The 27,332-nt window shown below is 38.6% G+C and overlaps 1 protein-coding gene across 1 annotated transcript; it reads right to left on the bottom strand.

Annotated features, from left to right (window-relative positions):
• Positions 1–2,657: 2,657 nt before the first annotated feature.
• Positions 2,658–25,023, bottom strand: LOC113067868 (microtubule-associated serine/threonine-protein kinase 1-like). Its single transcript, XM_026240366.1, has 27 exons — positions 24,696–25,023; positions 18,369–18,397; positions 14,596–14,681; positions 14,367–14,442; positions 14,200–14,269; positions 13,926–14,086; positions 13,745–13,820; positions 12,439–12,648; positions 12,217–12,318; positions 11,124–11,256; positions 10,973–11,040; positions 10,760–10,836; positions 10,147–10,355; positions 9,924–10,062; positions 9,495–9,627; positions 9,045–9,210; positions 8,868–8,969; positions 8,218–8,340; positions 8,022–8,131; positions 7,777–7,931; positions 7,073–7,317; positions 6,721–6,939; positions 5,872–6,101; positions 5,661–5,783; positions 5,442–5,578; positions 5,166–5,353; positions 2,658–4,453 (listed from the first exon to the last, which is right to left on the bottom strand). Exons 1-27 carry the CDS (start codon positions 24,732–24,734, stop codon positions 2,919–2,921), a joined length of 4,941 nt encoding a protein of 1,646 aa, XP_026096151.1. The 5' UTR covers positions 24,735–25,023; the 3' UTR covers positions 2,658–2,918.
• Positions 25,024–27,332: the final 2,309 nt, after the last annotated feature.

Here is a 27,332-nt window from a genome sequence, read left to right as displayed (position 1 = left end):
AACGGAGTTCGTATCTGTTCTCTGATTGGCTGTCTGGTTCCTCAGCGCTCTGATTGGTCAACTGGGTTACTATGCAAGTAGAACGTACACTTTCCTCATAAGTATTAGCTAGCTAGATCATTAAAACTGGGTGTTATCATATTATGTAGCGTTTGGTCTGAGGCAACACAAAACGGTAAGAGTTTGTACCTTTATTGATTTATCTGTGTTAAATCACATTCAAACTACTGCTAAATTATCAGTAAGTTAGTTCAGACTCATCTATTACTATATGATTGTTGACATTACATATAACGAACACTTCATGAAATTATAGCTATTATACTTTAACTAAGCTTTTTTATTATTATATCATTTATCTACAAACACATGCAAGTGGACAGACAACACAAAACAAACAACTGGCTTAATTCGTATTACTGCACTTTATTATTAATATTTTTTTTTTAATTGCATTAGTTTATAACATTGCCTGAGGTGAGAAAACATAAAAAAATGTAAATAAACAATGCTATAAGAAGTGAACATACAAAACCAAAAAAATTCACAGGTAAAACAGTTTGAGGAAGATTTATGCAAAGCAGCAGTTTTTAATTATCAAACAGGGTGAAAATCTTTCAAATTAAGTTTTAAACAATTAAATGAATACAAAGAGATAAATCAATAAAGTGCATTCTGTAACATTGTTTGTACTTTTTGTATGGGTAACAGTGTCTCAGGCAAACGCTATGCCTACAGAATCTAAACACAGACGGAAAACTGACACGATCTATCCTACATACACACAGTTCACAGCACAAATCAATTGGAAACACAATAAGGGTTTTTACACCGTACCCAAATATTATTAAACAAATAAAAGATGACATCCTCATAAAAAGTACTGTGTTGTTACCGTGGTACAATGATGCTACGTGATCCATGTATATTCAATATGTATGTCCAAAAATGCTATTATTATGGTACAATGTCAAAAAAAAAAAAAAACATGATAATACCAAAGAAAATAGTTGGGTTAATAAATTTGGGTAAAGTGTAAAGTCCTTTATTGGCAGAAGATAGTCAATCAGGGATCAAGGATCAGCTGATTTGGAAGAAAATCATTGCAATAACGTGGCACCATACACTCCTAAGACATCGCTAGATTTACTACACAAAGAGTCTCCAAAAAGACGTTCACACAAACGCGAGAGTGACCGTGTGATTTAAAGTGTAAACAGATTGGATCAGTTCCACATGTAACATGAAGCCCCTTCCAGAACATCGTTGCATCTCTCGCAGACCACCAGACACGTCAACCTACTACGTAATTAATTCCTATAAATGTTGGACACAATGTAGCAAAATTGAATTAAAAGCCCTGAATGGATTAAAATTAAACACATCTACACACGTACTACCTCATACTTTTACAAACTCTTCTGCATATACTTAAGAATAATTCAGGCTTCTTCAGAGTTGTAAGAATTCAAGTGTATAATCCACAGTGCATTTACTGGCCTATAATATATATATAATCTAACACAATGACATCATAGTGACCAATATTTTTCATAGACTTAATCTAATAATCTCAATATAATCTCGCAATGTCATTTTTGAGATTTTCCCTCCAGTCTCAGAGTGGCAAATTAAAACTATATACACTCTCCTTGTTTCTTTCCAAGGATATTTAAATTAATCCACATAAAAGTCAACATGAAACGACATCTGCAACCCAATTTACTTCCATAATGGTCATGCTTCCAAATCTATGTTTATTACTGCCATTTTGATAATTGGTATTAAATTACTCCACTAACTAGTCGATAAAAAGGCTGCATTTTCCTACTACTAGTAGTAGTATATTTTTATTTAATGCCAAGTCAGGATCTTAGGCTATTTTCATGGCAAAAATTAATAAATAAAAATACAAGGATAACAAATACAATCAAAACCAGCAAACAAACAATCACAAGTTAAATTACACAAGATTTTTTACATTAATATATGATAAAAATTCTAAAACTTTTTCTGGCAAAATTATACTAAATAACTCTTTAAGGGAGTTCACTTCATAAAAGAGTTTTCTACATACATAAAAAGCTGGGCAGTCCAATAAAATTTGTTTGACAGAAAGGAGAATCTTGCAAAACATGCACTGAGTAAGGTCTTCACCTTAAAGCAAAAATGCATGAGTATTGCATTTTCCTACTAAGTAGCTATTTGACTACAGACCTTAGTCAGGGTGGATGCAGATTAAATAACATAGCAATCAATTAAGAAGTAAATTGATTTCATGTTGCCTTTTTGCTGGGCATTTCCAGTGCAAATGTAATTAAGACAGCAGAAACAACCACTTATACACATGGTTCTGTCCTTGTGCAACAATCATTTCCCTTTTTCCACCAGTGCAACCCTCCCAAACCTCTAGTTAGGCATTCTGTTGTCTCTAGTATAGCGCTACTGTTGGCAGTTTAACAGTATAGCTGAGGTACTGGACTGAGATTGTTTAAAGTCTATGGTGTTGGTCACTAGGTAAACACTGACTACCTCTCCTTTCTAAATCTGACAAACTTGATTGGTTGATATGGTGATGAATGACATGTCATGCCCTCTACAGGCCACGCAGCAATGATTGGATGTGCAGTGTTCACTAGCATTAGGTCTTTATTTTTCATCTTATTTTTTTTTTACTCTTCTATTCACAATATACATGTAACATGCATCTAGAGAGACATACTGGTTTATACTGGCATATGCACAAACAAACATATTTGACAACAGTCATTTTGAAGCACCTTTACTTGTTTACGTTTTTTTTTTCCGTTTATATCTTGGTTTGATGGCTGTAGAGTCTTTTGAGTAGTCTGCATTTGGACAATTACAGGGAATGCATTCCATTTAAAGTTCCGAACAGAACATATCTGTTAAGAATATTACGGATGCTTGGAAGAGCTCTTCGATGCCTTTTCAGCCTTTGATGATCCAGGACCGGGCCATGTTCCCGTCAACCCGCGGCGACTCCCAGACGAGGCCTCTGACTTTCCCAACGTTGCTGCTCGTTTGTCCTCATTGGTTTTGGAGCTATCCTTGGTCTTCCCGCCATCCTGAGAGCCCAACTTCATCGGCCCAAGAACGGTTTTAGCCACACTGGTGAGCTGCGTCACAAAGCTGGACCTGTCACCAGGAGATACGGCACGTGATTTGCTTGTGCAAGGTGACCTGGCGGTTGGAGACGGAGAGGCTGGGGACTCTTCAGCCACTTCCAGACGACATCTTTCCTCTTGAGGGACTCTGGATGACCCTGATGGGGTTTGAACGCGTTCTTCAATAGATTTGGACTGGGCAGGAAATGCTGCTGAGACTTTCATTACACCAGCAGAACTAGCTCCAGTCCCCTCAATGGTCAGAGGTCCTTTGCCTGACTTGCTTGCCTCTGGAGCCATTGTCTGTGCATTTTTCTCCTTCACTGGAATCTTTCCCATGTCTTTGCCATTTTCCAGCCCTTTAAGACCATCGGTTTGAAGGCTATGGGGTTTGAGTTCCTGTGATCCATAGCTCTGGACAACCGGCGTTCGTTCTGGAACCTTGGGACCAGATCCCATTGCATAAAGTGATTCACCCTTTCCCACATCCTTGGCTGCCTCCTTCCCTGTCAAGATGACTTGAGAAGACTCAGATTTGGAGGCTACTTTCTCCTCCTGAGTTGGCTCACCAAACTGGGTTGAGGATTTAGGATCCAAAGTGGTTGCTGCTGAAAAGTTTTTTGACACAGTCCTTAAAACGGCTTCACTTGAGTCATGCTGCCTCACTGTCCCTTCGGTCTCTCTTCCTGCTATCGAGTCTTGTCTCCCGAGTTGCCTTAATGGACTCATTGTGAGCTGAGTGGGTGTGTGTATTGGCTTCTGGTCGGGTGGAGAGGGCGGAGCCGCAGGTGTATTCTCACCCTCGATCTCCATCAGGCTCTGGAGGGCATGTTCACAGTGGAACGACTCCCGGCGGTAATCGGCATGCACAACCTCCAAGCCATGCTTCCTCATGGACACGCAAAGCCCTCCTTTTCTGTCCGAGCCAACAGAAGATGTGGAGGATGGAAATGAAGGTGGAGGGGGTGGGCCAAGCTTCTCGGCTGACTGCACCCTTTGGAGGAGAGGTGAACGGGGTGGTTCTGCACTCTTGGGGCGAGGGCGTGTGATTGGAGGAGAGGCGTGGAGCTTGGCAGGGAAGGCCTGGGTAGTGTTAGAGCTGCCGACAGTGTGTCCAGCAATGGGAGGTGGAGAAGATGAAGTAGGGGATGGCGTGTGGGCCAGCGGAGACAGAGGAATGTTGCCAGCGGATTTGCAGCGAGCAGAACGGTATTGGCGGTGGAGTTTGGGCGATAGGCCGTAAAGAGAGCTCGGCCGCATGTGCTGAGATGTTGCAGGCGAGTTTGGTGTGCTGGACGCCGGTGAGCTGCTCTGAGATGAGGTGCCTGAGAGGACAAGGACAGAACGGGTCAGAACCTCAAAGAAACATGAAAAGGGCACACAATCAGTCGAAAAACCCAAGACTGACTGAAGCCAAATATCAAAGGCTAATTTAGGTCATTTCAATACACATCTGCTTGAAAAGAAGAGTGACTACACTTGACAGAAATGTTATCTTCAGTTGGCCAAATGTCACTCAAGTACATGATATGAGGCCGAAAGTTTTAATTAAAACTCAATGTTACACTTATTATTTCTTTCTCTAGAAAGGCATTATTTTGTAACCAGACATTTGTGTATGCATAAAACTATTAAAATTGTACAGCTAAAACTTGCCTGAATCATAGTTATGTCATGCATTATATTTATATGAATATGTACATGAACAAATGCTTCTAGCAATAAACTTGGTCTTCAGAGACACTGGATTCTGTGAGTCAAATAATGAGTGATATTCATGTACATATATAAAATATATTTCTTGTTTTATTTACCCATTTAAAAAAATACAATTTATCTAAAATAATATTGTTTTTTTTATTTATTAATAATATTGTTGAATTTATAATTTAGCATTGGCTTTTAACTGGAAAACGCTGGTCTAGAAAAACTAATTTACTAAAAGTGTAAATCTGTGACACTACCAAATCAGTCAACGAGATTCCACATCTGACAATCATTTTCAATAGATAATAAAGCAGTGGGAGGAGCTCTGACCTAGGTAGGCGGAGTCTGGAGGAGAGCGGTACGTCTGCGTGGGCGAGCGAGCAGACAGGTTGTGAGTGGGCGATCCAGGCAGACTGTCTCCAGACGAAAGAGAGCGATTCAGAGAGGACAGACTACGACTAGTGTGAAGCAGGTTGGACTGTTTCGTGATCTTACGAAAGAGAGAGCTGCGCTTCTTACTGCAGACAGAGAAGGAGTAAAGCAAATGAGTAAAGCATTTACATAGATAATATGTATATTTATGTGAAGGCATTCACTCTTTCTGACCTCTCTTGTCCATCTTTTGTGGCTGACTTCTTGTTGCGTCTGGCCATCTTGGCTTTGTAGCTAAGCTTCCTTGCTGGTCCGACCTTTATGGACGTGTTTTCGAATGGAGTGGTCGTCACTGTTACTTTGCTGTCACTCTGAAAATTCAGTGAACCATGTTAAATTTATTGAGTGATATCTCTAGAAAGTAACAGTCAGAAGTGTTTGTGATGACCATACCTTCAGAATGAGCTCCACCACCTCTGTGTGCACCAATCCGTGCACAGACTCCCCGTTCACATGGGTGATGAGGTCGCCAGCACAAAGCCCCGCCTCCTGGGCTGGCCCGCCACACTCAACATTCTGTGATTGGACAAAAGCAATGTCAATCATCACCTGTAACACATTCTTTAGCTATAAATGAGAAGAATGTTCCAGAATGTGTCCGTACCCAGACCATGTGCTGTACGCTGTAGATGTTACTGTCACCCATGTAGACTCTGATGGCGCGTAAGGTGAAGCCATACTTCTTTCCAGAGCGATGGATGGTGATTGGTGAGCGCAGGACATTGACAGTAGGTGAGTAATCACGACTCGGAGACGAGTCACGAGACGAGGGATTGGAGGAGATGGAGCGAGGAGACATGGGACTGGCTTGTGGTGACGTACCATGCTGCTCAACTATGAAACCAAACATCAAAAGAACGAAAATTACACTTGCTACATTTCTGGACCATGATCGTGGTAGTACCCTTGCTGTCTACAGAGGGTCAGAGAGCTCTCGGATTCCATCATTAACATCTTAATTTGTGTTCCGAAGATTATTTTGGGGTGAACTAACCCTTTATACATAAACTACGTAGTTTATAGAGCGTATACACAAATAATAAAAAAAACAAAAAATACATTTGTACATTTATTTAAATTAATCAGAATATTTTCTATATATAGTGTATATACTATAGAGTATGAAAAGTAGTGTTTCAATTTTGTGAGTTGTTGATCTTTAAACTTAAAATATCCTAACAGACACTGAAATATTTCATGTAAATGTATTTTTTTTATATATGCATGAAAAAAAATACATATTATATAAAAAATACATATTTTTTTAGTTGTGAATCAATATTAATGTATTTTTTACTATTACACATAAAACATGAGCTAAAAAGGGCAAAAATAAAAAAGAAAATATTAAATTTATTTTAATGTTGAATTGTTGTGATTTTATTGGGTTTTGCTAACTATAATAATAATGATGATAATAATAATAATAACTGAATCGTGTCTGAGGCCTCACCTGCAGGTATGATGACAGACAGGGCCGTGGCAGAGGCTGACTTTATGACTTTGGTTCCAGAGCGAGTCGCGCTAAGTTTCTCGGTATCGGTCGGAATCTGATGATGTCGCGCTCTTCGTAAGACGAGGTCACTTCCGACGCGAGGCACAAACGGGTCTGGCATGTGTAGAGGAACCGCGGGAGTGGCAGCCACGGCGTCAGCAGGCCGCAGCAGTTTATCTGACAAACAGGAAGATAAAACATGAAAATGTGAGACCTCACTGGACGTCACAATGAGTGATTGAGACCCAGGAACACAAGAGTAAAATGTATGACGGTATTCTATTTATGTTTATAGTGAAAACCAAATAACCTCCAGGATGTCCCACTGATGCCGTGGAGCTGGACTCCACCAGTCCGGAGCAGACGGGCACGCTGGCGCCCTCTAGTGATAAGCCCCTGGTTTTGATGGGTGTTTGTCGTGTGTGTACGTCACCGTCTCCCTCTAGCGGAGAAGCGAAGCGGTGCGTGTCCATCAGTGCTGAGAAACGCCGGCGAGCACCAGGAGGACTGGAGTCTGATTCAGTGAAAGACAACTCTGAGCATGACAAACGCTTCCTACAGAGACAGCAGAACAACATGGAGGGTGTTAGTGAAGATTATGTCTCTCTGAATATCATCGTTGGTGTTGGTAGGTTGTTGTGAGTGGTCAGTGGCATTTTGAATGTATTTAAATGCATTCCTTCCAGTTGTTTTCAGTAGTTTTAAAAGTATATGGTTGCCAGTGCTGGGTATATTACTTACAAATTGTAGTCTATTACTGATTCTAAATTACATGACAAAAAATGTAGTCAGTAACGTAATCAATTACATTAAACATTTTAGGTAATATAATCAGACTACTTTTAGACAACCTTTAGATCAGATTTGACCTACATTGATCTGAACTGAATCACATTGATTTAAACAGGATATTCCTGTACATTACTTATATTAGTATACTGCTTTACATGCAAATAAGAAATAAGGTGAATTTGTGCATTTTATTCTGGGAGGTTGTTGTACTGTCTGTCTTACATCTCTGGAGATCTGGTTCTCCAGCTCTTGTCTCGGAGGGTCAGGCTGCCCAGACTTTCTCTCTTGCTGCGGTCTTCTCTGTGAGCTTTGGGCTCTCGACGGGTCACCACAGGTTTGTGCTCCAGCTGTGACAGGTGCTCCATGCTGCTGTACACCTGTGATTCAGAGGCACTAGATGAGTCCTTGAATGGACTACATTACCCATAATCCTCAGTGTGGTGTAAAGAGCAGAATCTAGGTCTCACCTTGCTGAAGCGCGGCGAGCAGGAGGAGAAGCGGTGAATCTCCACTGGCTCGTCGTCATTGGTGTCGTCTTCATCGTACGAGTGAACGTGATGATATCGCTCTGATCGCGCTGAGACAGACGAATGGGTTACTCACTAATGCACACCAACAGCACAAACACACACACACACATCATCCATCCGTCCATTTACTCACTGTCGAAGTAGCTGGTGTCCTCTTCCGACTCCAGATGAGGGATGAACTCGGCTTTCTGCCGGAGCAAGCTGCTCCAGTCCACATCACAGAAGAACGGATGCTGCTTCACCTCGAATGCTCCACCTGCGCACAAACACACGTCTTAATTCAGTGCATGGAGAACATGTGACTCTGTCGACCAACAGCAGCAATATGAATAAAGACATTCAACGATCACTAATCAAATTAACTATTTATAACAGAAAAAACAGACTTAAACAGTGGTTCAGAGTGGTGTTAAACGTGCTACAATGTGTTTGCTAAATTGCTAGGTAGTATAGATGGTGCTCTACTTGATTGCTAGGGTGTTGTTAAGGCGTTTTAGTGTTTAGGTAGTTACTATGTGGTTGCTAGAGTGATGCAAGGGTGTTATTGTCATGTTGTTAAGTCTTTGGGAACTTTTCACTTGTTATACTGTCAACCAAAGGACTGTAGATCAAAAGTGCTTGAGTTTTGAGCTATTCTTCTGCCAAGATATAACACTTTTTAATCATCATTATTGATCATCTAATGGTCAGTGTTACAGTACAGCTTCAATCCAAGTGGTGAACAGCTGTAACAGTCAGAGCACATCAGCGTGTAGTCACATGACTGGAGGTGTGTGACGTCACCTGTGCCCAGTCTGAGCAGCGGGTTGGTCTGCAGGAGAGATGAGATCAGGTGCTGCGCGTCAGTGGGGAGAGCGTCATCATCCTCAGGCCACACAATGTCATCTACACACACACACATCTTTTACATCGTGTACACCTTTTTTATTTAGATTCATGAGATTAGATTTTTGTCTGTACCTGTGATCACCTGACCAAACAGCTCCTCTGGTGTGTCGCCGAAGAACGGCACGCAGCCCACCAGGAACTCGTAGAGGATGATGCCCATGGCCCACCAGTCCACCGGCTTGCCGTAACCCTGCCGCAGGATCACCTCCGGGGCGATGTACTCTGGGGTGCCGCACACCTGGGGTCAAAGGTCAACGTTTCTACGTGGTTTCTGCACGTTTCTATGATGTTTTGAATTGTTTTCAGTGTATTGTTATGTAGTTGCAAGAGTTAGAGGGTCAAATAAAGATATAAAGAGATGGGTTTTAATGCAGATTCTTGAAGATGGCTAAGGACTCAGCTGCTCGGATTAAGTTGGGAAGATTGTTAAACTTGAATGTGTAAATTTAAAAGTGATTAAAAGTGTGGTTTGGTGGCTTTTTAACCATGAATATGCACAGAACAGAATATTGAAAGTGGTACCTGTTTATCCAGGAACTCTCTGGTGTCCTTCTCAATGTGTCCTTCATACAGGTTTGTGGTGAGACTCATGAGACCCATTTTAGACAAACCGAAATCTGTGAGTTTAATGTGACCCATTGATGTGATCAACAGACTGACAGAGAGAGCGAGAGAGATAGAGAGAGATGATGTGAGACAGTCTCTACAGTAACACACACTCAAGCTGAGTGGCACTTCTGACATGTGTTTAATTATATAACACAATCTGTCCAAATTAAATGATTTCATTAATCTCACACAGGAAATGCTGTATGTCATTGCCCAACAGATGGCAAATGAATCCCAGCAATCATTTAATTGACTGTGCATGGACACTTAGTAAATAACATGCCCCCGGCCATTGTCATTACATATAATGCAAAATTATTTGAACTGTTATTGGCATATTACTTGTCCGGTTTGAGATCTCGGTGCACGATTCCATAGTTATGTATGTATTCGAGAGCCAGGACGGTTTCAGCGAAGTACATGCGTGCCATTTCCACAGGCAATGCTCCGATATTCTTAAGCAGTGTCGCGCAGTCGCCTCCTGAAACGAAACACACAGATCAGATCTCGTTGACATTCACAAATAAATCTTTAAAAGAGCATTAGAAGTGTATGCTTGTCTCACCTTCCACATACTCTATCACCATACACAGGTGTCTTCTGGTCTCAAAGGAGCAGAACATGCTGACCACGAAGGGGTTCTCAGCGAAGGTCAGGATGTCTCGCTCAACAAACGCCTGCTGGATCTGGTTCCTCAGAATCAGGTTCTGTTTGTTGATTTTCTTCATAGCGAAGCGCTGTCGTGTCTCCAGATGGCGGACCAGATACACCGCGCTGAGAAACACAGCGTCTTCTGTCAGTGTCTCAAATCCTCTGTGTGTGTTTGCTTATTTAGTGACAGTACTTATGTAACATTTTCAGCTACAAATAATGCTGTGCTTTTAAGCTTTATATCCCCATTTAGATATTGAAGCAAATGTGTGTGCGCACATGTGTTTCTGTGAATTGTGGGGACTTTCCATAGACTTCTAATACTTTTATACTGACCAAATTATATTTTCTATTCCTTAACCCTAAACCTACCCCTAACAGTTTGCATTGTTACACTTTCAGATAAACATCATTTACTATTTTAACAATTTTTTTCCCTCAATGTCAGGTTTTATAATGTGGCATGAACAAGTACACGTGTGTGTGTGTGTGTGTGTGTGTGTGTGTGTTTGTGTGTGCTGGTTTACCCATAGGCTCCATTGCTGATCAGTTTGATAGTCTGGAAATCTGCCTCTCCAGGTGGCTTCATGGGTTTTATCTTTCCCTGGAAAAGAGAAAAATCGCCTCAAACTCTTGCACAAAGATGTTATCATCATCTTGTGACAGACGCTTTACTAACAAACAATCGTTTTCAGATTTCCTGGGGCTATGTGTGTGTGTGGGTGTGTGTGTGATCAGACCTCTGCGGAGTCATCTGTCTCTGGTGTGACCGGCCCCTCGCTGTCATAATGCTCTCGGCTGACTATCTCTGAAACACAGATGTGGCAGTCGCTCAGTGATCAGCAGTACTGGGATCAGTGTTGTGTGATTGTTGTGTGACCGAGGTCTCACCCTCCAGAGGATCTCTGGTCAGACCCAGCTGACTGATGATGTATCGCGGGATGTCGGTCTTCATCAGGTGTCCTTCTTTAGCGTGATCTTCAGCCGCCTCCAGCAGATGATAGAACTCTTCAGGATTAAACTCCTGGAAAACATGGCAGAGCAACATCTGTTAGTGCTGCTGTGAGGTTGCTGGTGTTTGTTTTAATTTTTAGAATATTGCTCTGAGGTTGCTGGGGTGTTTGGAATAGTGTTTAGAATGTTGCTCTGAGGTTGCTGGGGGGTTTGGAATAGTGTTTAGAATGTTGCTCTGAGGTTGCTGGGGGGTTTGGAATAGTGTTTAGAATGTTGCTCTGAGGTTTGTTTAGAATGTTGCTCTGAGGTTTGTTTAGAATGTTGCTCTGAGGTTGCTGGGGTGTTCGGAATAGTGTTTAGAATGTTGCTCTGAGGTTTGTTTAGAATGTTGCTCTGAGGTTGCTGGGGTGTTCGGAATAGTGTTTAGAATGTTGCTCTGAGGTTTGTTTAGAATGTTGCTCTGAGGTTGCTGGGGGGTTTGGAATAGTGTTTAGAATTTTGACTACATGCTGTTTCATTCTGAAATAAGTCGTAAATGCAATACAAGTTCAATTGGATTTAGGGTTGGTTATTATTGTTTGGTTGAAGATCCACACTGGTTCAGTTTCTGTGACAGTCTAAAAATAAAGTTGAATTATACTGAATATTTGTAATTTGCTGAAGTACATGAACACACTCTCATTTTGGGGACATCTCTGTTTAACAGGGATAATGAATGGCTCATGTGGTTTAATCCTGGAGGAGCACAGAAACATTTCCAAATGAGTTTTTCAGGCAGTGAATCACAGAAGGTCAATGATAACAGCAGCACGCTCGCAGCTCCCAATCTAAATGCTAATGCAGCCGAAGGTTTAACTCACTCTCTCGCCTTTTGTGTGTTTTGTGGCAACTCTGGTTTAAAACACTTTTCTGAAGTAGGAGTGTAAATTGGAGAACAACAGGCCTGTGTTGTTGGTGTCCAGAGGGGTTTGAAGCATCATGTTATCTGATGAATGGATAAAAGAACAAACAAAAGAAAGCATTTTCTCACCAAACACTCCAAAAGTCGAGCAGGCCGAGCGATGATGAAGAGGAGTTTCTTCACCAACTCTGTGACGAAGGTCAACTCTGAACTCTCCGACCGCTTATAAGCCTGAGAGACACAAAGACAGAAAAAAAAAAACTAAATAATGTTTCATTACTTCTTCACATTACAGTAAAGGGACCGTTCTTGGCCGGTTTAATGAGATCACAGGTGTGCTGATGAACTCACATCATCCAGAAGTTTCTCCAGGTTCTCCTGCAGCTCAAAGAAGTAGATGGACGTGATGAGACCCTCCTTAGATTTAGTCAGGCAGTCTCTGGACAGCTCGATGATCTGGTGGTGGATGAAGCTTAGGACCCCATCGGCCAGTGGCAGAACGCTCTCGGGACAATTTGAGTGAATGAAATCACACAACCTGCCCTCCATCTGCGCCGTAGCCTGACAAGAACAAATTATTTATCATTTTATAATAATTTGCATATGAGAGTATTTTAAAACTACTACTAATAATAGCTAATAATAACATTGTTATAGTTATATAGCATTTTGTAATAAATTATCTATTATTATTTATGTTTGAGGAGTATTTCTAGATTATTTATATATATAAAAAATACTAAATAGCTAATAATTATAATAAAGTATTTTGGATATTTTAGAAATGTATAATAATAATAAATAAGCATTTTAAATATTCTAGATTTTTTTATAATAATAATATATAAATAATAATTCTGCAAGTTATTATTACTATGACGTATTTTGTAATAAATACTATTATTACTTCAAGAGTAATAATATAATTATGTGAATTACATAATATAATAATTTGTATTAATTATATTACAATTATAACTATTAATAACATATAATTATTGTAATTATACTAGGTAATAGTAATAATTACTTAGTAATATTAAGTAGATGTTAAAATATAAGTATATTTCATATATATTTATCTTAAATATGCACACATGTGATGTATGATGCATAGTTGTGCAAATCAAGATTATATATTAGTATATTATATATTAGTGATTTTATTTAGATTTTTCATCTCTACACTGTCGATTACTCCAGTGGTCCTCAGTTAACCTGGTGCTGTTCTGACCATATTAATGTGTTTATCTTACAGCAAACTGAGAGACAGACACCAGACACCTCTCTTTCTCTCTCTCTGTGTGTGTGTGTGTGTGTGTGTGAATCAATACAGTCTCCCATAAGACGGCTAATGTTAGAGAAGAGCGTCACGTGACGAAGCTCATGAAGTACACTCACAGCAAAGCCTTTTACAGTAATTTAACACTAAGATTCATAAATGCTATATAAGTATTGTTCATGTTTACTTGTATAGTTAACTAATGTTTCCATAGGAAACCTCGTTGTAAAGTGTTACTGTAGATAATTATAGAAATTATGATATTTAGAAAAGTTCATATTAACATATATTGATATTGATATTATTGTAGAATCTGTTCAGCATTTCTGTGTTGGAGAGGTGGACAGGTGTGAGAAACAGACAGGTGTGTGTTACCTTAGGGAAACGCTCCCTGTAAACATGATTCATCATGATGATCTCATTGTCGTAGCAGGAGTGAGAGCGACCCGGACTGAACACATGACAGAGAAAGAGAGAGAGAGTTAAACACAACTACTGCAACACACACACCTGAGCATGAGTGTGTTTGTGTGTGTGTGTTTGTGTGTTTGCAGACCTCAGGCTGCGCGAGCGGGGTCTTATGTGGGGTGAACAGCGTCCCCCGTCATCGTCAGTGATGCTCTCTGTACTGCCGAAGTGTTTGGACAGGAAGTGCAGCTCGTCCATGGTGGGCTGATACGGCAGCTGGTGCAGACGCTCCTGAGACGAGCTGGAGGACTGCAGATAAACAGACATTAAACACATCTAATATGCATCATAAATGAAGTGCATCTGATGTGTGTTTGTCATAAGACGTCTCTAGATCATGTGTTCACATGAGAAACTCTTACCGTTGAGCTGGGAGTGTTTGTTCCATAGCCAGAAGACGGAAGAGACGCCAGCGACCATCGACGCCCATCCCTGCACACACAACAGGACAGGAGATGCATTAACAGCAGCTAAGGGTTTCTGTTAGACGTCCAGTCTGAAGTGTGTGTGTGTGTGTGTGTTTGTTTACCTTCTTGAGGAAGCAAAGGAGAAATGTGCCGGAGTGCTGGGAGAGAAGTTTCGAGGGCTGTCCAGAGGACTACTTCCTGTGAGGACAGGAACAACAAATGATGCACAGTTGCGAACAAAACTCAAGAATGTGAGAAAAGCGCATCGGTGAGTCTGTAAGCAGAATCAGAATCAGAGACACATCAGTATCTGTAAAGGTGTTTTGTCCAGCAGGGGGCGTGGCCTCTCACCGATGTGTCCTGGTAAAGGGGAATGTGGGCGGGGCAGAGTCGGGGAGGTGGAGGTCAGAATCAAACTCTTCCGGTTACTGCGGCAACTGCACACACAAACAGAGAATTCATCCGTTTAAAACATATCAATAAAAAATCTTAAGAACATCAAACGTGGGACATCCAGAGGAAAGGAAGAACCCGCTTAAGATCAGCACAATACACCACTGCTAAAAAAAAAAGTCATAAATACAAATGAAAATAAAGAATTTAATAAACGAACAAATGAACAAACAAAGAAATAAATGCAAAAAATAAATGCATTTAAAAAAATTAAAAATAAATAAAACATTTTTAAATGAATGAATAAATAAACAAACCAATAAATAAATACTGAAAGAAACCTTAAAAACATTAAAAATAATAATAAAAGAGTTAAATAAACTAATAAATAAAAAATAAAGAAAGGAACTTTAAAATTAAACAAACATAAATAAAATAAATAATTAAATAATAAGAATAAATAAAACTCAATAATAAAATAAAAATGAAAAACAAATATTAATAAATTAAACAAAAAAACTATTTATAAACAAACAAATAAATATTAATAAACTAAAAAAATAAATACAAATAAAATAAATACTTAACTGTAAAAAATACATCACCTTACTAAACAGCAAATACAACCAACTGAATATGCCAAACCCGTGTTTATGTTCAAGATTATGTTCATGAAAAATCACATCAGAACCGAGAACAGAGAAACTGCTGTGTGTGTGTCTGTGTGTGTGTGTGTGTGTGCACGCTCTGCAGCAGAACCAGTGCGATACAGAAAATTCCATTTCCACAGTCATCAATCTGAGTCAGCATCTCAAGAAACAGAGAGACACTCTGGGCGAGAGGGATACAGATAAACAGAGAGAGAGAGAGAGAGAGAGAGAGAGCTAATGGAGGACAGAGTAAAAGAGAGACACTTGATATGCCTTGAGTGACTGTATGAGAGCCATTACACACCATTACTGTGTGTGTGTGTGTGTGTGTGTGTGTGTGTGTCAGGCTTCATCTACATTGTGAGCAGTGACTGTCCCCACAAGGAAAGCTAAAATCAGCTACACTGAGCTGGAAAAAGCTTAATAATCAGACTAAACAAAGCCTTTCAAATTCAATTTCATTAATAAATCAAAATCCCAAAAAGCAACATTTGATCTTTTTAATTTCATGATCTTTTTCACAAAATGATGATGGCATCATGACAGAGCACATACTGTGCAGCTAATAGAGCACTAGTAAACACACACACACACACAGGTGTAGACAGATGGTTAATTAATGGTCTTTGGGGATCATCCTGAACAGAACCCTGTCCCTCTCTTAAAGAGACAGCGACCTTATTTAATATACAGTACCTCTCTTAAAGAGACAGCGCTCCTTCTAAACATTTGCTTCCAGAAGCTTTACTTTCACTGTTCCTTAGTGGAGGAATGACCTTCGCAAACCTCTAATTCATCTCACATCTTTTAAGGAACATTTATTTGTCAATCATCATTGTATTGCATTGCATTATAGGTTTTGATCATCCAACTAAGCAGGTAAATATCATCTTACTGAGACATTTTATTGGGAGATATTGTGCCATATTTTAACGATCTAAGTGAATGGTCTAAAGTGTCCGGTGCAGGTACACTCAGGGAGTGTCCTAATCCACTTTTGCTAGTTTAACGATGGGTAAACAGTCGGTGTGCCCAGCCGCATGGTCTAAACGGGTTGTCCCTATTCTCTTAATGAGTAATTGGTGGGGTTTTTTTGGTGTAACGTGCAATAAACCAATCAGAATCTCATCTCCCATCCCCTTTAAAAAGACTTTAAAAAGAAAGAGTTAAAAGCACGGTAAACCTCTCTTAAAGAGACAGTACCTTCTAATGTCACCATTCAAGAACAACAACTACTGAGAAATTTTTAGTATCATCATGGATGATTTAAGACAAAAACTACAAGCTAATAGATTAATTAGTCACCAACGCATTCAAACGATCAACAAGTTGTTTACAAAACAAAAATGTTCACAGGAGTTTGTTACCAAAAACACTCATAAAACTCAACGAAAAGTAAATGTAGTTCATTTTGAGTCATAGTTATTGGCTCAAATACACAAGATAAACAATTTAATGCAACTCAATCAAAACTATAATATATACACTACACACATGAAATATCATATGAAAGCAGATGCTTTAATCACAACATTTACTAACAAGTGAAACTCACTACACGAATGATGTCACTCAGTTAAGTGTATCGCCAGCTGCAGGTAAACAGTGACCTCAGCAACATCCTCATGTGCAGAAAGACACATTTCAAACAGATTTTAAAATAATTTCACCTTTTAGTGCGACGAAACACACCGCCCTGCATGACTGAGAGCACAAAGCAGCCGAACGCTCAGAAACACGCAGCATGCATCACAAACATCATCAGATGGAGAGCGCTCAGACCGTCTGCCTTTCCCTGCACACTGGAAAATAGAGCGCAGGGGGGAATTCTGGGTAAAATCTCGAGGGCAGCGGATGATACCAAGACGAGCATTAAAAGAGGGGAGCAGGTGCAGCACATCCGCTCACAAGATGCACACTGTGTGTGTGTGTGTGTGTGTGTGTTTGTGTGTGTGTTTCAAAGCGTAAGTGCAATATGCTTTTTTCCCAGAGGTCATGGTGATATAACTGAGATTCATGGAAAAAAGTAAATGAGAGTGAAAAAAGAAAGCTTTTAGAGAAATGGACAGAGAGAGACGGAGAAAGACAAATAAACCTGACAAAGAAAGACGGGTGAGTCAGAGTTAATACAGTTAACTAAAACTAAAAGCATAAAAGCATTTTCCTTCCTTAAAATAACATAAATGTCAACTGAAATAACTTAAAAATTATTTATTTCAGCTAGTTGGTAAGGCAAAATTTCTTGAATCACTAAATATCTAAATTGATCTAAATCTTATGAGACGATGTTAAATGAAATACAATATATTACAAAAAAAACGTATTTTATTTACGCTGACTGCAAACACAACATTTCCTATTTTAGTTTCATTTAACTTGAAGTACTAAAATAACTAAAACTAAATAAACCTCTAAAAAAATTATTACTACAAATAACTGAAATACAACTAAATATAAAATAAATAGATGCAAATACAAAATTTTTGTTTGGTTTAATTTGAAGTATTGGAAAATAACTAAATAAACTAATTAATAAATAAAAGATATATGGACATAAAAAAACTAATAGGCCTACAAATTACAAAAAAAACAGATGATTAGCATTACTGAAAGGGTAAAACATACATGTTTAATTGTAAAATACATATTAGTTAATATTTAATTATTTATAATAATTTCAATATTATAAAATTGTTTCGTAAAAAACAACATCCTACTAAAAATAAGACGCAGTTTCTAATGAAGTCGATATTTTAACGTACAAATGACAAAACACACAACAAAATGACCAAACCTTCGACTAAAGTGAAAACAGAAAAATACAATCTAATTCAAAATATTAAAGCATGCTATAATAATATGATCTTAAAACACACTGGGCTGAGTTTATACTGTAAACAAAATGATGCCATATGAAAACGGACCACAGTAATCTCTCAAATACCACAGTTACTACACTTACAGTATCAGTGGGAGGAAACTACTCGGTTTAGTAGCTTGACGCCTCCAACCCAAATTAAAAATATAATTTAAGAATTTATTTATTCATCTATGTATTATTATGACTTAAAAGAGACTCACCTGCTGTTTTTACGAGGCAGAGGAAGATCCTTCATGGCCAAAGACAGAGAGACAAAAACGACCGAGAAAACAGAGAGAGAAACCAGAGATCAGACATGATAAACGCACATAAAGTCACGCTTGTACATGTCATTAAACAGAAATAGCATCACAAGCACACATTACAAGCAGAACCTCAAATACATGAGAAGCTATTTAACATGGATGTGAAGTGTGTGAATGTCACTGAGTTTGTATTTGAAAGAGTTTGGCACATCATTGTTGCGCATGATGGTTTCTGTGGACGAATGGATCAAGGAGAGATGCTGCTGCTGTTCTTCACTTCTCTCTGTGATCGAACACATAATCCGCTCTCATTCGTCTTTCTGACAGACTCTGTCTCTGTGACAAACAGGCCGTGCATGCTAAACACATTCACCCAAACAAAACCACTCCATTTACAGTACTACACTGACTCAATTTGGCAGTGCATGTTAGCGTACAGAACTGAGTTAGACAAGCTTCATCCCATCAATCACTCTCCAAGCCCCGCCTTCCAAAGACATCTCAGCCAATCCGATGTCAGCAAAACGTTTCCTGGCTAAAAAAGAGCACAGGCCACTATTATAGTTGAGCAGAGCAATAATAAAATGTGAATAGGACATGTATCATGCATGTTATTCAACATGAAGTTGACTCTGAGGAGCTTTAGTCAGCAAATTCCATTAGCATTGATTGGCAGACATCACTAATCGATAGGAGCAGCTCAGATGTCCTTGAACGCTGATGTGCTTTCAGGATTAACCCTGTGCCTCATTTAACAACATTCACACTGGAAACCAGATCCACATGAAACACAGTCCAGAGACGAAACCTGTCAAAACATGTCAACAACAACAGATCAAACTGATAGTTCCGTCGCTGCACTCTGATTGGTTGAGCCGTTTGTTTACTTCTGTGTGTTGCTCAGCAACCACTTTGTTGGAACCACAACTGTTTCTGCGGAACTACATTGTTTTTATTTGTATCATCAACTTTATTTGCTCTGTTTTATTATGTGAGACCTTATACGTATATTAAAGAACCGTTTTATAAAAGCAACGAGCCCTGTGAATTTACAACACCTCGGCTTCTTATTGCTTTAAAAATAAGACAATTCGTTTTGCATAAAGAAATGTGATCCTAATTTCAGGACCAGCGAGATACTGTGGAATTATTTTGAGGATGATTATACACAATCTGTCACCTGAGTTTATGAACAGCTACAAGAATAAACCCAGGTTTGATCATATAAGAAGAGCTGGACAGCATCTTAAGGTGTTGTATTTTTAGCTGTATTATAACTCAGCAGCAGAAGACGCTCAGTTTGTGTTGAGTGACTGATCAGACGCAGCATCTCTGCGCTCTCGTATTGATCCTCAATATAAGCGTGTGCTTCCATGACAACAGTTAATGTGCTGCTGACACGTTAAGGCCGCTCGTCCCGTGAATAATCGCTGCTGAGGGTCTGACCGAGCCGTCGGGTCAATTACACTGTACATAACCTGAGAGATCAACCCAAGGACATTACAGCACACACATAGATTCACACAGCTGCGCCAAACCTTTTCTCCTGCATCCTTCTGTTCGATCCTACTGCGCATAAACATGATGACTGAAGAAGATCTTTCACCAGAATATTCACATTTAATAAAGATGTGCAGGCAAAAGAATAGCATGCAGCACTTTTTCCTAGTATTTCCTCATTTCATGAATAATAATAATAAAAGATTGTTTTATTAATATATAGTGATGATGCTTATTTGATGACTTTATTACTTTAGTAATTAATAATCAGTAATTAAAAAATATTTTCATATGTTTTGATTTAAATTGTTTAATTTCTGCAACCGCAATATGTTAAAAATGACATTTAAGAAATAATTTATTACAAATTGAATTTAAATGTAAGAACATGGAATTTGTGCCTTCATTGTTTTAAAAATATAATATAATAGATAAAAGATTTGTTTTATATATGCATAATGTTATTTTTTTGTGCCAAATATATAACTTAAACCTGGGGTAATTATAGCTAACTAAAAGTAAAACCATATTTATTTCAGCAATGTATAAATAAACTTTAACTGAAACTTAAAAAATTCAGCTTGTTTTATTTCAGCGAGTTGCGAGGGCAGCATTAAAAAAAAAAATCATTTAGTTTACCTTGATGTACATAACTAAAACTAAAACTGAAATAAAAACAAATAATTAAAACTATACAGATGTAAATGAAAATGAATAAAACACACAATAAAATGATTAAAACTTTAACTAAAGTGAAAATGAAAACAGAAAATATAAAAAACTAAACTATATCTCAATAATACTAAAACTACACTGCTCAAGTTTCTAGATGTTTTTAAGCATTTTCTGAGCTGTATTAATTAATTGTAGAAGTTAAAACCGTTATTTTCTTTGAACAGGTGATGCTCTCCGACTCATATAAAACACTGAAGCTCTTAGAGTTAAACTCAGTCATATGAAATGAAATTTTAGACATAAAAGTTGTGTAAAATGTACAACTTGCATTTTCAGTGTGCAATTTTATCAAACTATCCAAATATTCTCTCATTATCGTTACACAATAAATAATTATTATTATTATTTTTTGTTTGTTTTATGATGTGTACCATGTACCAAAACATCTGGCAATGAAAATATGTATTCAGTTTCAGCGTCGTGAATTCGCGGAGCATTATTAACTTGTTTAAATGAGTTTTCCACTCATGTAAAGCTGCAGAAGGCTGCAGATCATCTCTAGTTTCTCTGAAGAAAGACACTCACGCTGTCTGTTTGTTTCTCTGTGACTCACGTGTTTAATTTTAGACAGTAATTGAGTTTTCCGTCTTTAAATGCTGTAAAAGCTTCCTAGAAACCCTGTGGAGAAGAGCAGCCCGGTAAACTCATGAGGACAGATGGAGCCGGTCCAGAAGCCAAACTCTGAGCAGAGCTCAGCCGAGCAAAAGCACTTCAGCTGCGCTAATGAAGCGTTCTCTCCATGCGTCCGTCAGCCATACTCAACACAGAGATGCTCCTAACACATCACAGCTAGGAGTCATCACAATATATCTGGGAAAAAAACATATCAGTATATAACACATAATACCAGTCACCACTGGTTAGAATGTATTTTTGTAGTCCAATCAGAGGTAAAACCATGGTATTTTTGGTATATACTGATATGTATTTTTGATAGTACTGAATGTTTACAATATTCATATACCACGTTTCTTTAAAGTACTTCAAACAATACCACGGTACTACCTCTATAGGCTATATGGACAAAAACTACATTATCATTGTGCATAAAAACCAGAAAACATATTACTAAAATGAACTACAAATAGGAGAATTGTTTATTAAAAAGGCTTTAAAAAAATGCTTTTTCTTTTAGTTAAATTACAATAAACCCTACCACATAACCCTATGACAATGAGTTTTCAATGAGTAGGCTCATTTTCTTAAAAAAAAGACATTTCTGTTTGTGATACAGGTTGAATAGAGTCTGATCTCCGTTGAAGTATTATTCCAGATGATCTGTCTGGATGATGACGGGCTGAAGAAGCAGTCTGAGCGGTAATGAAATAGCACTATCTGGGCCTCCTGCCCACCGTTTGGTGCAAGCCCATCATTTCCCAAGCCAACCCCATAATCTGAGCCTCATTAACCTAAGAGCGTCCCGGTGCCAGCGTACGCAAAACAGCCCCTGAGTTATCACTGCGCCTTCATTTTCGGGATTTCCTCCAACCGTTTTTACTAATGGCTCTGCGCATCAGGAGAAAATGTGCACCGGACGACTTCAGTAATTAAACGACAGACTTCCGGAAATCTGCTGGAGTCTGCGTCACAGTGAAAATCGCCAGATTTGAGGGACAGCTACAGAGACGAACACTGAGCTGAGCGCCCAAAAATGACAAAATGTCAAATATGATAAAACATTTTTTTACTTAAGTCTAATTTAGAGCCACATGCATGCACCTAAAACCCTCCTGCATCAGCCCTTAATCTGTACACAGCACCCTGCTGCATGATGGGAGTGACCTTTGACCTCTGAGACAGTGTGTTGCACCATATGGCAGCAAGAGTGCAGTGAAGCGGGGAGGGGTGTTAACTGAATAACCAACACAATGAGTGTGTGTGTGTGTGTGTGTGTGTGCGCGAGCGCGCGGGATGAACGAGACAGACCCGGGGGACACAGGAAAATTCGTTGAGGGCAATTATTTTCACACCAAGCGAAAAATATGTCACATGTTTGAAACACGTTTAAACAAGATGCCAAGCAATTATATTTTGCATAAATGAATTCTATTTTTAGGAGCATTAGGGGTTTTTTTGCACTGTGACATTGTTTTCATGACAATGAAACGCATTTCACCCCAAATTCTGTGGCTACATGTGGCTGTTTACAGAAAGATTAATGTCTGCATTGTCTAAAAATGCATGTGCATATGTTGGTTACATTCATATTGTGATACAATGTATTCTTTTTTGGTTTGGTTTTTATTTCTTTTTTTCACCCCTAATTCTCATTAATGCCAAATAATCTTTGAAAACCGATAAGATGTCAATATAATTTAACTGTAAAATGATTGTACATGATGCAACTTTTTGTTGTGCTGCATTTAGATACATTTTTGCATTAAAATAATGATAAATCTGGGGTAAAAGTTAATGTGTGCAAAATGAGCAGTTACTGAGAGCTTATTGAAAGGTTTCAGGATTCACTGTGCTCTCAGATAACACAGACGCTCCGTCTCTCTCTGACCATGTCTGAGACTTCATGATTGACTCTCCACTGATGATACTGTGTGTGTGTGTGTGTGTGTGTGTAATATCATATCAGACTGTTTAACTTATTGTGCAAATCCTAGATACAGAACCAGTTTGTGTCGACACACACACATTTGTCCTGACAAAGCAGCAGATTCTGATAAACCTCACTTAACACACACACACATGCAAATATCTCATCATCGCAGATCAGAGATGCTCAGCATTTTCACCTTAAAAAAGCCTCAGATGCCTATATATTCTCTAAAAATGGAAGTAAATGAAAATCACATGAAAATACCATTGTATTTACATGCAAAGAAATCCATATTACTGCCAGTGTTCAAAAACATGGCATTACCATGAACAGTTGTCAACTTCGTTTACAATGGTATTTCACAGAATACCGTTTCCTTACACTCTTCTTATGTGGACTAGAGTATCAGACAGTATATTATTACAGTATATTTTTACAGATAAAAACATACGTATCCCATGTTATTATACTGCATGCGATGATATGTATTAATTTACCATGGTACTCCAAAGAATACCACTCTTCAGTCTGTCCAGTTGTGGTCCATTCGGAGAATAACAGTAGTAATACCATGATATTTCAGTACATAATGTTTACTATATTCAGATACCATGTTACTTCAAGGTAATTCAAAGAATATAATGGTGCTACCCCAGTAATGGCCATTGATATATACCATGGAACTGAATGAATACCAAATTCATTTACCATGGTTTTCCAAAGAATCCCACTCCCCATTGGTTACACTGTGTCTGTAGTAATGGGAGTATCAGACAGTAACCCCATGGTGTTCTTGATATAGTCTATGTAATGAGCTGAATGTTCACCATACTCAGATACTATCTTACTTCAAGGCACCTCAAAGAATACCATGCTAGTACCTCAAGACATTGCCAAAAACGCAATATTACTATAGTACATGTCTAGAAAGCAGGGTTTCACTAAATGTCTACAAAAACACACTAATAGCAGGGTACTGAAGGATTACCATGGCCATTTACCATGGTATTTCAAAGAATACCACTCCCCACAGGTTACACCTTTATTATGTAGTGTAGTATCAGATCAGCATACCATGGTATTTTTGATAGTAATGAACGTTTACCATATTAAAATACCATGTTACTTCAAAAATTACCATGATACTACCTCGATACATCACCAAAACCACAATTTATGTACGTATTTGTCCAGACAACATTGCACGTTTACAGAAACACACTAATAGCATGGTACTGAAGGACTGCCATGTCCATTTACCATGGCATTTTTAAGAATACCACTCCCAACTGGTTCCCCTATCTTTATGTGGTCCAATCAGATCGTAATACAATGGCGTACCATAGTAATGAATGTTTACCCTATTAAAATACCATGTTAATTCAAGGTACTTCAAAAGAACACTATTGTTTCTCCACTATATGTGACCCGGGACCACAGCATCATCGTGGTACACATCCCGAGCTCACGGTGTTGGTGTTAAACGGTGCATGTCTGACCTGGAGCCGCCTGCGTCTGATTATCCCGGAGTCGTCCATGTCGTGTCCGGCGGAGAAGACGCTGCTGCGTGGATCAGGAGGAGAGCTCAGTCCGCTCGCGTCCACCGGGACTCCGTCATCCGCACGACACCGTAATCCGACTCATACCGAGCGTCTGAGAGGCTGGAGGGGGCTTCGCGACGCTCGCATCCCGCAGAAGACCGAGCGCTGGACGTGACGTCATAAAGGACCGTGCGCGAGACCAACACGAGTGACTGGGCGCGAGCGCGTGCGCTCCTTTTACCATCACCCTCTCTCTCTCTCTCTCTCTCTCTCTCTCTCTCTCTCTCAGTGTTGTTTCATTCATGACATCCCCTCTGTCTCCGGGATGTTTTTGTCTCCTCCTCTCGCTCCTCCCTCCAAGACCTCATGAGCTGCATCGGGGAGTTTTATTAATAATTACGCATGTTATTTTGGGATATCATGGGCATGTTATGCGTGTGAGCGTCATTCAGCATTTGTTTGATACAAAGCAGCAGATTTTTTGGCCAACGCACAATTATCAGTCCCTAAATTCCTGTTTAGATAGACAGCTCCCTGGATTTTGAGACACAAGCCAATGCCCTCCAGTGACCCATGCAGCGGTTCAGTGACATCTGCTTTCTGTTCGCGTGACATCTATGACGACGGGGCGCCGTTTATAAAATAGTTCTGCCATATTTATTATTATTAAAAATAATAATATTAAAATACATTTGAAAGATTGAAATAAATAAGCTTTATGCAATTTTTTAGTAGGCTATCAACATAAAAGACCAACGCTAAATCTAAATCTAAATATTTTGATTGTATTGTATTGCAATGTATATAGATTTAACGTTTTAAATTTAACATTATATATTTTAAACGCACACATTTTGAGTTCTGGACTTCAAAAAAAAAAACCTATAGCTGAATGAATATATCAGTTATTTATTTTTAAACATGTGTCTCTTATATATATATATATATATATATATATATATATATATATATATATATATATATATATATATATATATATATATATATATATATATATATATATATATTTTTTTTTTTTTTTTTAATTTATGCATTGATTGATTGATTCATTTTATTTTTAAACTATGTCTCTTATATTCCAAACAATATATTTATTTATATATGCATTGATTTAAAGTATGTTTCTTACATACCAAACACTATGTATTTATCGATTTGTTTAGATCTTTATTTTTTAAAGTATCTCTCTTGTTTTATTTTTTATTTTTTTCAGCATGGGTTCTCTCACATAATAAACACTATACTGAAAAAAATATGTCAGAAGTTTATGTAGTTTTATATAAAAATGACCAACATTGTAGCTATATAACTCATGATTAAAAATAAAATAAAAATAAAAATAATAATAAATAAAAAGGCTTGCACAGGGTTAACAGTCATATCTTCCTCCCAGAGACATTCGTATGTAGAATGCGGTCAATAGATTTGCCCCCCATTGACACATTCACTGATGGATTTATCTCTGACATGGTTTACACACAATGACTTTGATCAGGACAGGAACTAGAATCCTGTTGCTTTGGCCCGATGAGCTCCTGATCGCACAGGAGAGCATGACATGAAGAGAGTAAAATGACAGAATTAGAAAAGCTCTGATTCTGTGCTAAATCTTTTCTTAGTTTCATTGTGGCCCTCGGATGAGAACGACACTACTGGATCATCGCATAATACTGAGCAGCGGAGGATTAGGTCATGATCTCACTGTTTTTACATAACATATGGCCACATCAACAGTGTTCTCTAGCACTGGTGACATCACTCATCCGTACAGGAAAACTGGACAAATGCTGCGCTGGGATCAGTCCGACAGACCCGATCTGACTAATCCAGACAGCAGCGCACTGGATGACTGACATACAGCAACACATTTCTGTCACACATGGCGAGAATGCCACAGTAGCATGCTAACATCACAATTTCAGCAGCATGAGTACTGTGTTAGGAATTTTGTTTGTTTAAAAGTATAAAATTGCATTCAAGAAATTAAAATTGGCTGAAAATGTGCTCACTCTCAGGTCATTCAAGATGTAGATGGGTTTGTTTCTTCATCAGATTTGGAGAAATGCAGCATTGCATCTATGGATTCTCTGCAGTGAATGGGTGCCGTCAGAATGAGAGTCTAAACAGCTGATTTAAACATCACAATAATCCACAAGCAATCCACCCCAATCCAGTCCAATAATGAATGTCTTGTGAATCAAAAAGTTGTTTTTATAAAAATATAATAAATATTCATTCATATGTACTATATTAGTACACTGTATATTAACAGCGGCTATATTTGTTTGGATACTGAATAAGGTTTGGAAAATACAATGCTTTAATAACAGATGGTGTGTGGAGCATCTGCTCTTCTCTAAAACATCCAAATGAACAAATCAGGGTCCCGTGGGGATGTCCAACACAGGAACAGATGTAGGAGCTTTGAAAAGATGTCAGCTGTTCTGTTCTGAACATTAAACTTTTGAGATGATATTTAGCATCATCACATCATCACATGGTGACCTCATCAAAGACAGACTCATCTATATGTCATCAGTAGGTCATGATTGACTCACAGCAGTCGGTCTGTAA

This window comes from Carassius auratus, linkage group LG28B (genome assembly GCF_003368295.1).
Source record: "Carassius auratus strain Wakin linkage group LG28B, ASM336829v1, whole genome shotgun sequence".
Taxonomy (NCBI): domain Eukaryota; kingdom Metazoa; phylum Chordata; class Actinopteri; order Cypriniformes; family Cyprinidae; genus Carassius; species Carassius auratus.
This window is presented reverse-complemented; position numbering and strand designations above follow the sequence as displayed.